The sequence below is a fragment of the Heterodontus francisci genome, chromosome 3 (genome assembly GCF_036365525.1).
Source record: "Heterodontus francisci isolate sHetFra1 chromosome 3, sHetFra1.hap1, whole genome shotgun sequence".
Lineage (NCBI taxonomy): Eukaryota > Metazoa > Chordata > Chondrichthyes > Heterodontiformes > Heterodontidae > Heterodontus > Heterodontus francisci.
In genome coordinates, this window is record NC_090373.1 from 44,409,092 (window position 1) to 44,421,309 (window position 12,218).

At 42.0% G+C, this 12,218-nt stretch overlaps 1 protein-coding gene across 1 annotated transcript in view; it reads left to right on the forward strand.

Moving 5' to 3' along the window:
* Positions 1–6,653, forward strand: part of mcph1 (microcephalin 1) — a 429,556-nt gene extending 422,903 nt beyond the window's left edge. The window contains exon 15 of the mRNA XM_068021514.1: positions 6,297–6,653. Coding sequence (XP_067877615.1) covers positions 6,297–6,349 — 53 coding nt within the window. The 3' untranslated portion in view covers positions 6,350–6,653. The remainder of the gene's footprint in view (positions 1–6,296) is intronic.
* Positions 6,654–12,218: the final 5,565 nt, after the last annotated feature.

The following is a 12,218-nucleotide window of genomic DNA, read 5'->3' on the forward strand; positions in this document are numbered from 1 at the left end:
ACTTACCCCCCTTCTCTGCCCCCTGCACCCACTCTCTGCCTCCCTCTGTTCCCCCCTCTTTCCCCCCCAACTCTGCCCCGACCCCCTCAACTCTACCCCGACTCCCCCAACTCTGCCCCACCCCCCCCCCCAACTCTTCCCTGACACCCTTTACTTCCTGTCACTGAGCTAATATTGCGTCATTTTGCCACTTTCCCCTTACTTCCATGGGCTTCCATCTTCATACATCTCCTGTGGGATTCATTCCATCTGGTCCAGATGACCTGCCAACTTTCAGTAATGCTAATTTTTCTTGTATGTCTTCTCTATCTGTCACTATCATGTCCGTAACTTTCCTCTTTTAATGTAACCTTCGTATCATTCACTTTGTCTGTGAAGATAGATGCAACGTGTCCATTTAACTCTTAAGCTATGGTCTGTGCCTCTACATGAAAATTTCCCTCATAAGCCCAACTTTTTCCTAGCTAACCACTTCCACTTTTTACGTTTATTAAATGTTTCACGGTTCTATTTAATGTTGCCTGCTAATCTTTTATCATCAAATCTCTTTGCCTCCCATAACATTTTCAGTTCTCTTCCGTACTTCCTATAATCTTCCTGATTATTAACTGAATCTTGCTGCTGACATTTGTCATAAGCCTCCTTTTTCTATTTTATTTTAACTTTTATTACCTTTGTCATCCAGGGCACGTTAACCTTCTCCTATTCCCATCAAAGGAATATGCCTATTTTTTTTTACCTGAGCGCTCTCTTCCTTGAATGCCCTCCAGTGCTCCATTACTGTTTTCCCTGCAATCACCTTTTCAATCTACATCTGCAAGCTCCCTTCCTAAATCACTCCGATTAGACCTTCCCTAGTTGAGGATTTTACCTTTGATAATTTCTGATTTATTTTCTGAAATACTGTAAACTGAATTATGTTGTGTTTACTGTTAGTTCAATGATCTCCTCCTGTAACACAGTCAAATTGCTCTACTTCATTTCCCAGAACCAGATCCAATACTGCTTCCTTCCTTGTTGGACTGGAGATACAAAGGGCTGAATTTTATGAGGCCTCCAGTGGCAGGGGGGCCCGGAAAATTCTTCCAGGAGAGGCCGGCCACAACTCCCGACGCCGAGAAGGCCCCACCGCATTTTACCGGCGGTGGCGAGGCCTCAGTGCGGCCCCCTGCCGCTTGGCAGCGAGGCCTTCATTTACATATTAAAATCAATGGAAATAAATTGAAATCCCACGCCGATCTTGCGTCCGCCAGCCAGAAGTCCCACACCTTCGGAACTCCATTTGGAGTTCTGAGGCGTGACACTGATGGGGAGGGGGAAAGAATGAAAATTTCAGGGCGGGGGGCGAGCAGGAGAGGGGAGAACTATCGTAGGGATAGTGGGAAGGGGTTGAGGGTCAAAGGTGCTGAAGGTGGGGTGGGGGGGTGAAAAGTTGGCATATTAAAAAGTGTTTTTCGGGGGATAGGTCATTTTATTTATGGTGAACTCAGTCTGGGGGGGGGGGGATGTGAAGGGGGATTCAAGTTTAAATAACATTTTATGTTCAATTTTCATCCACGTGGGAACTTAAGAATTTAAAATAAACTGCAGGGCTTGAAGCTCTTTAAAAATGGCACTGGCACCAGTGCCTGCACAGTGGCGCCAGATGTCATTGTTGGGGACGGAAAGGCCGTCCCCTTTACATCATTGGGGGAGGCTGCTCCACCCCCTCTATTTAAATGAGCCTGTAAATGATACAGTTAGATCTGCGGGACCGCTCTGTGAAGTGCTGTGAACGCAGGGCTGACCTTCAGAATGCTAGCAGTCCTATTGCTCTCAAAATTTTCTTTGGGAACCTAGTGACACTGGGGATGCTAACTGAAGAACTTGGTTTTTAGCTGGTCGTTGGCAGTTTTTGCAAAACAGTTTAGATGCGTGAGCCATGTACAGTGCTGCATGGCTGCCAATGAGGGTTGAAATGTGCAATTTTGGCAAACTGGGACAGTACAGCAACACTGAATTATGTTTAGCCTTCATCTTAATAGATCTTTTGAAACAAGAGATTGAAAGGTATAGGGTGCTATTGGTGTAAAAGGAAACATTACAGGAGGTTGGCCGTGAGCCAAAGGTCTACTAAATGTCTGGACACTGTGTTCAGAAACAGCAGGTGACAGCGTAAGCAAGGCCAGAGGCAGAGGGCAGAAGCCAATACATAGAGATTTGTCAATTCTTCTCCCTCCCGAGTCTCCTAATATACCAATTCTGATAAAATAGAGACAGTTTACTCCTGAAGAAACTGGAAAACAGAAACAGAATGCAATTAACAGATTGTCACCATCCTTTGAGAATGTATACAGCAGGCTTGCTTTGCAGAACAGTTGGATTACAAAATACGGCAAATATTCTGATCTGATTTCCACAAGTTTGGTGTGCATCGCAATCCTGTTGGACAACACTGATCTAGCTGGCAGTCCAGTACTGTAATGTGGGAGTGCTGCACTGTCGGAGGTCTCTCAGATAAGATGTTAAACCAAGGCCATGTCTACCCTCTCACATGGACATGAAAGGTTCCTTGGCAGTTTTCAAAGAAGAGCAGGGGAGTTATTCCTGTATCCTGGTCCAGATTTATCCCTCAACAAACACCCCAAAAATTGATTACCTGGTTATTTATTTCATAACAATTTATGAAACCTTGTGTGCAAGTTGACTGCATGTTTCCTTACATTACAAAATTGGCTGCATTTCAAAAGTACATAATTGACTGTGAAACACTTTAGGATGTCCTAAGGTTATGAAAGGCGCTAAACAAGTGCAAGCTCTTTCTTTAGTAAGTCTGCCATATAGCACCTTATCAAAAACCTTTAAAGGAAATCTCTGCACGCAGCATCCACAGCATTTCCTTTATCAATACACTTCATTACTTCTTCAAAGGATTCTATTGAATTTGTCAGACATGATTTTTACATATTAGAACAATTTTCAGTTTCTTTAAAATTTTCACTTTTTAGTTTGTTTCAAGAGGCAAAGCTCCAGCTGCATGACTGTAGACAATGTTGTGAAGTGTGTTCCTGAAATCTACTGGATTTAGATCAAGAATAATACGATAAATGATTGTTACTATAAAAACTACATCTACCTATTGATTTAAAAGCTACTTACCAATGGAATATATAATAGATTGCAGTGAGTTGCAGAAGAGCAATTCAGTTAATTGATTCCGCTTTAAGCAATAGCTCAACTTAGTTGTGCCTGCCAACTCAGTCATTCAATTAAGCTTAAGTAATGGATCATCAAATGTAAAATCATTTTTATTGCTTGATCTCAGCCGTGTTTGAATTGAGGCACAAATGAAGTAAACACCTTGTAACACAGGTGAAAGAATAACAAAGGTTGTAACATAGCATCATACAAGAAAAAGAAACAGTTTTTCACTTGTATAATATTGTTAAAATATGTCTTGCATTAGAAATTATGAAGTGTAATTCTGTTGTGTATTTGTACCTAGGCATGTGTGTGATCAAAGTGTGAGTAAAGCAAATACGCCATCATAATGATCTGATCTTTTACACTGCAGGTTTTTACATGTATATCACTGTGCTTGAATTTACTTACTGTCTTTGTCTTGCCTGTCAAACCATGCACCCGTTGCACCTCATTCCCCCAAGTACAAATTTCCTGCAATCAGACTGGGTAAAAACAGGTGTAAAATTCAGTCCAGAATTCTGGCACAGCAGGAAACAATCATTTTTCTGGTATTTTGCGGCAAATTTTTTGAGACTTGTTTTTTAAAAAATGTATGTTTATCCTCACTATATTTATTTGAATGCATTTCATGGCATCAGAATAAGTCACATTAAAAACTGGAAAGCCTTCTCAATTGTATGTTCTTAAACATAGTACACCTAATGTACAGGTGCATGGTTTGAAACTTTAATTTTCATACATAAGAGAGGAATGTATGCTGTGTGTTTGGTGCTTTTCCATAATTGTTTACTCTGGTTTCCAATTCTTTGAGCTAGTAAGCATTTTTGCTTACTAACATATATTAATGAAATTGGCAGGAAATTTGGGTGTACATAGTGTTACAAAAGGTTTTATTTTTGTACTAAAATCTTAGACTTCTGTGTGTTTTAAAAAACTGAGAAAAGGATTTTCAGTAGGCGTGGACACCTGCAAATAGCTGGAATTTTTGGATGTTGACTTTGTAAGCAATAATAGGAAAGCAAGCAGTTTCAAGGAAGCCAGCTAGGGTTTGACCTCCTCAAAGCAACACGTTGAATGACAACGTGGCTGGTCACGTGATCTGCTCAGGAAGGCTTTTTGCTTTCATTTTGGACTTTTAAAAAGTTGGACAAAGAGCCAAGCATTTGAAACTTAGAGCTGACCTGCCTGGAGACTGGAGAAAAAGACCTCTCTCTATAAAGGAGACTGGCATCTCTTGAAAAGAAATCCTGCATTTCAAAGGTTGCAGATTCCTATTGCCACCCATCTTGGAAAAATTCCTGCATCTATAGTGGTTACTGTTGCCTCCTGTGTTTTGGGAAATCCAGGAACCCGAACAAAGCTTCTACTGCTGTGTTGCTGTTATGAGTCCTGAGCAAACCGGTTGCTGCATCCCCTGCTGAAAGACCTGTGTGATGCCTGCTGTAGTTGAATTGCCTTGAACGCCCACCCATCAAAGACTATTCATCGCCTGGAGAGACTGTGAGTGGCATCCAACTATTCGACTCTGGGACACCTGATCATACTGAAAACATCCTACCAGAATGTGACAAACTGATTTATTTTTATTATTTCTTCTATTCCTAAGAAACAGCTGTAAACCAAAATCCTTGTTCCCCGGTTAACCAGTTTTTGAATGTATGTGTGAGTGCATGAGGGCTAGGGAAATAAGTAACTTCTCATTTATATAGATTTATCTCATTAGTAGTTATGACTTATTTATTTTCTAATTAATAGTTGTTGTTGTTTAAAGAAACCTGGTTTGGTGTGCTTTATTCAGGGGACAAATAGAGTGCCTAATTTGACTATTCTTCGGTAGGTGGGAAACTTTCCTAAAAGCTATGACCTGTGAAGCAGTGGGACTGAATTAACAGTGCATTTCTCCCGCATTGCTTCCCAATTACGCCCCCAGTATATTCCACTCCTATGTACAATCTTTATACCTTTATAAGCTGATATTGTTTGTGTGGCTTGCTGTGTGCAAAATACCAGCCAAAAATACCTACATAACAGTTACTGTAATTAAGAGCACACACATTGTGTGTGACGGAATAAAGTGCGATATAAATGCATTGTCCTTTTTTTGTTGTTGTCATAGTTCAAGCTCAAAGGATCATTCTATTCTAAGGACTGGTTATTACTTCACCAATAGTGTTTAACACAATATGATGGCAGGTCATACTCACATTTTGTCCCTGGTGTGTGTCTTGCCTGCCTAAAGGGAGGTTTCAGACGGCAGCATATTGGTGTTTTAACCAAAAGCATTACAAGTTCTTCTGTGAATGGGGTCAATCTAGTGAAACTGGTCATCCAGATAGATACCGCAGGCTGCAAAGTTATTGCAAATCTTCAGCCACAGTCATTGAGCAGAACTGGCTTTGTGTGGTGGTTTATTTTTGGGGCAGACACTGGCAAAACAATGACACTCAAGCTGTAGCTACATTCTGTATCTTACTGTGTATGGGCCCACGACAATAATGAAGTGCACTAGATGAAGGAGATGTCATCACCGCACAAGAATATTCATAGCAAAATGTTGGGAGTTTTGGAGTCAGTCTTGGCTAAATGGTAGCACTTGCACTTCTTAGTCAAAAGGTCATGGGTTCAAGCCCCACTTCAGAGACTGGTGCACATGATCTTGGGTGAGACTTCCGTACTGTACTAAAGGAGTTGGATCTTTCAGATGCTATGTTAGACCAAGGCCCATCCGCCTTCTCATGTGGACATAAAAGACCTCATCTGCTATTCAAAATGGAGGAAAGTTCTCCCAGTGTCCTTGCCGACATTTATCCCTCAACTAACACCTAAAACAAATGATCTGGTCATTTATTGTAATGCTGTTTGTGAGAACTTGCTGTGGGCAAATTGGCTGCTGCATTTCCTACATCACAATAATGACTACACTTCAAAAGTACTTTATTCGCTGTGAAGCACATTGAGACACCCTGAGAATGTGAAAGGAACTATGAATGCAAGCTCTTTCTTGAGTTTTGATTGTCCGACAAATGTAAGATTTATGCAAATGTTCTATTTGTCTTCTCTGTGAAGCAATAAACCAACTAATTATTTTTCCTTTTTCCCTTCCCACACTCCAGATTCTATTACCCAACATGAGCTCTGCTCCATTGACAGCTACATACTAGAATAGATGAAAACGCTGATAAAACTGGTTCAGAAGAGGAGTCTGCTTCAGTCTTTTAACATATTCAATATTCCTTTTGGGAAAATTGATACATAAGAAAAATAGGTTACGTTTTATAAACTAATGATGACTTCACAATTTTTTTAACTAGGATTATACATAACACGAAAGTGTGCAGTAAAAGGATAAAAGACCTTTAAATTGAGGTGTCATTGATCCTTTTGAATTGTTCTGTGTGTAGTGTGATTTTAAAGTGCTTCAACATGTTGTATGGAGTCTTACTTGTGTTTTAATAAAGTTGTTATAAAAATATTCTCAGTTGCCAACTTAGTCTCTCAGTTTGAAGATTACACTATTAACAAGAGCCTGGATATGACAATTGGTGATATCAACAGATGAACATTTTATATTTTTCCATGACATTGCTCTCTCTCCTGTTCTACCTGTTTAAAATAAGTATGTTAACACTGGTGACAGAATAGCAGTGGGGGATATATAAACGCATGAAACTTTCTTCTGCTAGTGAATAGTTGTACAGCAAAAAAAAAAGCAAATATATTGTTCATAGATTATCACAACATATAAGTAATGCAAGGTTAAATGTTTCGGTCCTGCTAAATGGGATACATTCTGTATAACATGAAATGGCTAAATGAGGTGTCAAATATTAAACTGTTCTAAGAGTATGGGAATTCCATAGATGAAACATCCCATACATGACATACGGTACACCCATTTCTAAAACTGCTGCGATACCACAGGCTGCTTATGTAGCAGTTTATTCAACTCATTCAGCTCTATATTGGCAAAAGATGGTTCTGAAGTGAAATTAAACTAACAGCAATAACTATTCTATACAAAAAAGAATAGTTTGGCATCATGAACTTTGGCTATTGCATACAAAATTGTTGCACAGAAAATTATGCTGAACAGAATTACATGTGTAATACTGTTCTCAGTAACTCATTGTTGTATTCTGCTGTAGACAGCAGTGCTCAGACACTACTGACATCTTCAAACTTATTCTCATAATGACTAGCACATGAAAATATGCCAGTCTAAGTTTCTCATTGCTGGACCTGTAACAAATGCTATCTGAGTTACTTTTTGACAAGTCTGGAGGCTTGAAACAGCAGCTCTCTGTGAAGTGAGAAGAAATTGAATGAAATTTCAAATATTTCTGTATGATCATTTTTCCCCCATTTCCAATTTTGTCATGAATCTAGCTGGTGGGAGCAATTCTTAAAATAGCCCAATCTACATTCACTTTCTCCCTTAAGTTTGTTGGTAGAAAGATGATTCACAGCATTCTCGCTGGGGATCATATTGTGGATCGCATCTTTTAAATTGTGTATTGTGATCCCATCATTGGCCAAGAAATGGCACTTTTGTTGCTTTCACATTTTGTTCTACTCAAACATGGCAATTTTTTTTATATAGTTAGCTAAGCAAAAAGAACAGCTCATACTGATCATCAAAATATTAATGTCTGTGTTGAAAAATACTATCAAGATTTGTTTCACTACATTATTTACACATCCTTTGCAAATTTTGTATTTCTGACTTCCTCGGCTCCGTAGACGTTTCTGGCTTGTACTCCTACAAGTAGTGTGTTTTATCAAAGGGAGAATTATTATCTACATACTCATCGGAAACATTTCATAAGTTTAGAGAACTTATGAACATAATCATAAAAAGAATATTTATTTCAGTTTAATGGACTGTCTTCAAGCAATAAAAATATTAAAAGCCATCTCGGCATTATACTGTAATGTTTGGTTTACCAGTTGCTCTCAATCAAAGATGATAAGGTACTAAAACTGTAGACATTAAAGTTATGTTGTCCAAGAGACAACAGGGGAGCATTTTCCTCTTCATTGTTTGCAGCAAAATCATAAAGGCAAGACCACACATACAATTTTGCAACAAATAACGGACAATGGAAACATTCCCCAAACTTTGTAACTGTGTTGTGGACAACTAATTGTCAACTAACTAATAAGCAACCACTAAAAATGTTGTTTGTTAGCCCACAAACTGTTTTAAAAGTGAACATATCTATTTCAGCACAATAAAAACTTCTACTTTGCCTGGTTTCCCAAGTGTATTAAGGCAGCACACGTAGTATGTGTTTTAAAATGTAGCAAAGAATGTATCTTGCCCCTCAAATGCACATTATTTTGTAATAAGCAAGCTGATCTCCTCGCATTTTGTGAAATGAATACTGTAAATTGATATAATTGTGCACAGAATTGATGTCACATTTGATGCAGATCTCGAAAAAGTCCATGTGGAATTATGATCATGGTAGAGTTCACAACTAGCAATTGGGTACAGAGGAACCTTTTTTATTGCACCACCTCTTCACAATATCCCTCAACCTCCTCTCATTTAACAGACACATTTAGTTGCCTCTTTAATCCACTATGCTATTATGAAAGTGGCCTTTCTTAGCAACTTTACTTGCTTTGCAAATTTTGTATTCCTGACTTCCTCATTTTGAACAGGTGCTTCCTGATATGAGTTCTTATCAAATCAAAGGATTTGTTTACATCTATTTTCCTAATTAACTTCAGAATCATTAAAACTTTAGTTGGTCACCTCAAAATCCCTTTTCTGGAGAGAACAAGCCAAATTTCCTTCAACAACAGCAACTTATATTTACATAGAAACCTTTTCTTTCTTTGGCCTCCTTGTCTCGAGAGACAATGAGTAAGCGCCTGGAGGTTGTCAGTGGTTTGTGGAGCAGCGCCTGGAGTGGTTATAAAGGCCAATTCTAGAGCGACAGACTCTTCCACAGGTGCTGCAGATAAAATTGGTTGTCGGGTCTGTTACACAGTTGGCTCTCGCCTTGACTTCTGAATTTTTTCCTGCCAACTGCGAAGTCTCTTCAATTCGCCACACTTTAGCCCCGCCTTTATGGCTGCCCGCCAGCGCTGGCGATTGCTGGCAACTGACTCCCTCGACTTGTGATCAATGTCACAGGACTTCATGTCGCGTTTGCAGACGTCTTTAAAGCGGAGACATGGACGGCCAGTGGGTCTGATACCAGTGGCGAGCTCACTGGACAATGTGTCTTTGGGGATCCTGCCATCTTTCATGCGGCTCACTTGGCCAAGCCATCTCAAGCGCCGCTGACTCAGGAGTGTGTATAAGCTGGGGATGTTGGCCGCCTCGAGGACTTCTGTGGTGGAGATACGGTCCTGCCACCTGATGCCAAGGATTCTCCGGAGGCAGCGAAGATGGAATGAATTGAGACATCGCTCTTGACTGACATACGTTGTCCAGGCCTCACTGCCATAGAGCAAGGTACTGAGGACACAGGCTTGATACACTCGGACTTTTGTGTTCCGTGTCAGTGCGCCATTTTCCCACACTCTCTTGGCCAGTCTCGACATAGCAGTGGAAGCCTTTCCCATGCGCTTGTTGATTTCTGCATCGAGAGACAGATTACTGGTGATAGTTGAGCCTAGGTAGGTGAACTCTTGAACCACTTCCAGAGCGTGGTCGCCAATATTGATGGACAGAGCATTTCTGACATCCTGTCCCATGATGTTCGTTTTCTTGAGGCTGATGGTTAGGCCAAATTCGTTGCAGGCAGCCGCAAACCTGTCGATGAGACTCTGCAGACACTCTTCAGTGTGAGATGTTAAAGCAGCATCGTCAGCAAAGAGGAATTCCCTGATGAGGACTTTCCGTACTTTGGGCCTCGCTCTTAGATGGGCAAGGTTGAACAACCTGCCACCTGATCTTGTGTGGAGGAAAATTCCTTCTTCTGAAGACTTGAACACATGTGAGAGCAGCAGGGAGAAGAAAATCCCAAACAGTGTGGGTGCGAGAACACAGCCCTGTTTCACGCCACTCAGGATAGGAAAGGGGTCTGATGAGGTGCCGCTATGCTGAATTGTGCCTTTCATATTGTCATGGAATGAGGTGATGATACTTAGTAGCTTTGGTGGACATCTGATCTTTTCTAGTAGTCTGAAGAGACCACGTCTGCTGACGAGGTCAAAGGCTTTTGTGAGATCAATGAAAGCAATGTAGAGGGACATCTGTTGTTCGCGGCATTTCTCCTGTATCTGACGAAGGGAGAACAGCATGTCAACGGTCGATCTCTCTGCATGAAAGCCACACTGTGCCTCAGGGTAGACGTGCTCGGCCAGCTTCTGGAGCCTGTTTAAAGCGACTCAAGCAAAGACTTTCCCCACTATGCTGAGCAGGGAGATTCCACGGTAGTTGTTGCAGTCACCGCGGTCACCTTTGTTTTTATAGAGGGTGATGATATTGGCATCGCGCATGTCCTGAGGTACTGCTCCCTCGTCCCAGCACAGGCAAAGCAGTTCACGGAGTGCCGAGAGTATAGCAGGCTTGGCACTCTTGATTATTTCAGGGGTAATGCCGTCCTTCCCAGGGGCTTTTCCGCTGGCTAGAGAATCAATGGCATCACTGAGTTCCGATTTGGTTGGCTGTACGTCCAGCTCATCCGTGACTGGCAGAGAATGAGTTGCATTGAGGGGGGTCGCAGTGACAACATTTTCCCTGGAGTACAGTTCTAGGTAGTGCTCCACACAGCGGTCCATTTGCTTGCATTGGTCAGTGATTGTGTCCCCTGATTTAGATTTGAGGGGGGCAATCTTCTTGATGGTTGGCCCAAAAGCTCTCTTAATGCCATCATACATTCCTCTGATGTTTCTGGTGTCTGAGGCCAGCTGAATATGACTGCATAGGTGTTGCCAGTAGTCATTTGCACAGTGCCTGGCTGTTCTTTGTGCAGTGCTTCTGGCTGCTTTAAGTGCTACGGATGTTAACTCGCTGGGGACTTTCTTGTAGTTCAGCAGTGCAATGCACTTCGCAGCTATGACAGGTTCCAGCTCTTCAAAATGAGATTGAAACCAGTCTGCATTCCTCTTCGCACGTTTGCCATAGGTGGTCAAAGCTGACTCACAGATGGCATCTCTGATGTGGGCCCACTTGGTCTCAGCATCTCCTGTGGGAGTGTTTTGAAGGACTGTTACGAGTGAATTTAGAAATTTTTGTAACAGCTGTGGATGAAAAATTCTGCTCGTGTTGATGCGCGGGTGGCCCTTCTGCTTGGAGTGATACAGCTTCTTTGGTTTGAGTCTAACCTTGCTGCACACCAGGGAGTGGTTGGTGTCCCAGTCCGCACTGTGGAAGCTGCGTGTGATTTGAACACTGTTTAAGGAGGCTCGCCTTGTGACGATGAGGTCCAGCTGGTGCCAGCGACGCGATCTTGGGTGCCTCCATGAAACCTGGTGACAGGGTTTAGTGTGAAAGAACGAGTTGGTGATGCAGAGGTTATGATAGGTACACAACTCAAGCAGTCTCTGTCCATTCTCATTCATCCTTCCAACGCCATAGCGCTCAAGGCAGGAGGGCCATGAGTCATGGTCGGCCCCAACCCTGGCATTAAAGCCCCCCAGCAGGAACAGGTGTTCGGTGTTGGGGATGCTGCTAATGATATTATGGAGTTCCTCGTAGAACTGGTCTTTATCTTCAGGTGGGGAGCAGAGTGTTGGAGCATAGATGCTGAGTAGGTGTACTGGACCAGAGGCAGTGAGCAGTCGGATGGACAGTATGCGTTCCAAGCCATTTGAGGGAGGCTCTATCATGCTGAGCAAGGAGTTTCTGATGGCGAAGCCCACTCCATACTGTCTTTGTTCTTCAGGATCCCTACCCTGCCAGAAGAAGGTGTAGTCTTGCTCTGTTAGAGATCCACTTGCAGGGAGGCGTGTCTCCTGAAGTGCTGCAATGTCTACATTGAGTCTACTGAGCTTGTTGTTAATGATGGCGGTCTTCCGAGAATCGTTGGTTTGTGTAAGGTCTTCCGACAGGCCAGGACACATAGTTCTGACGT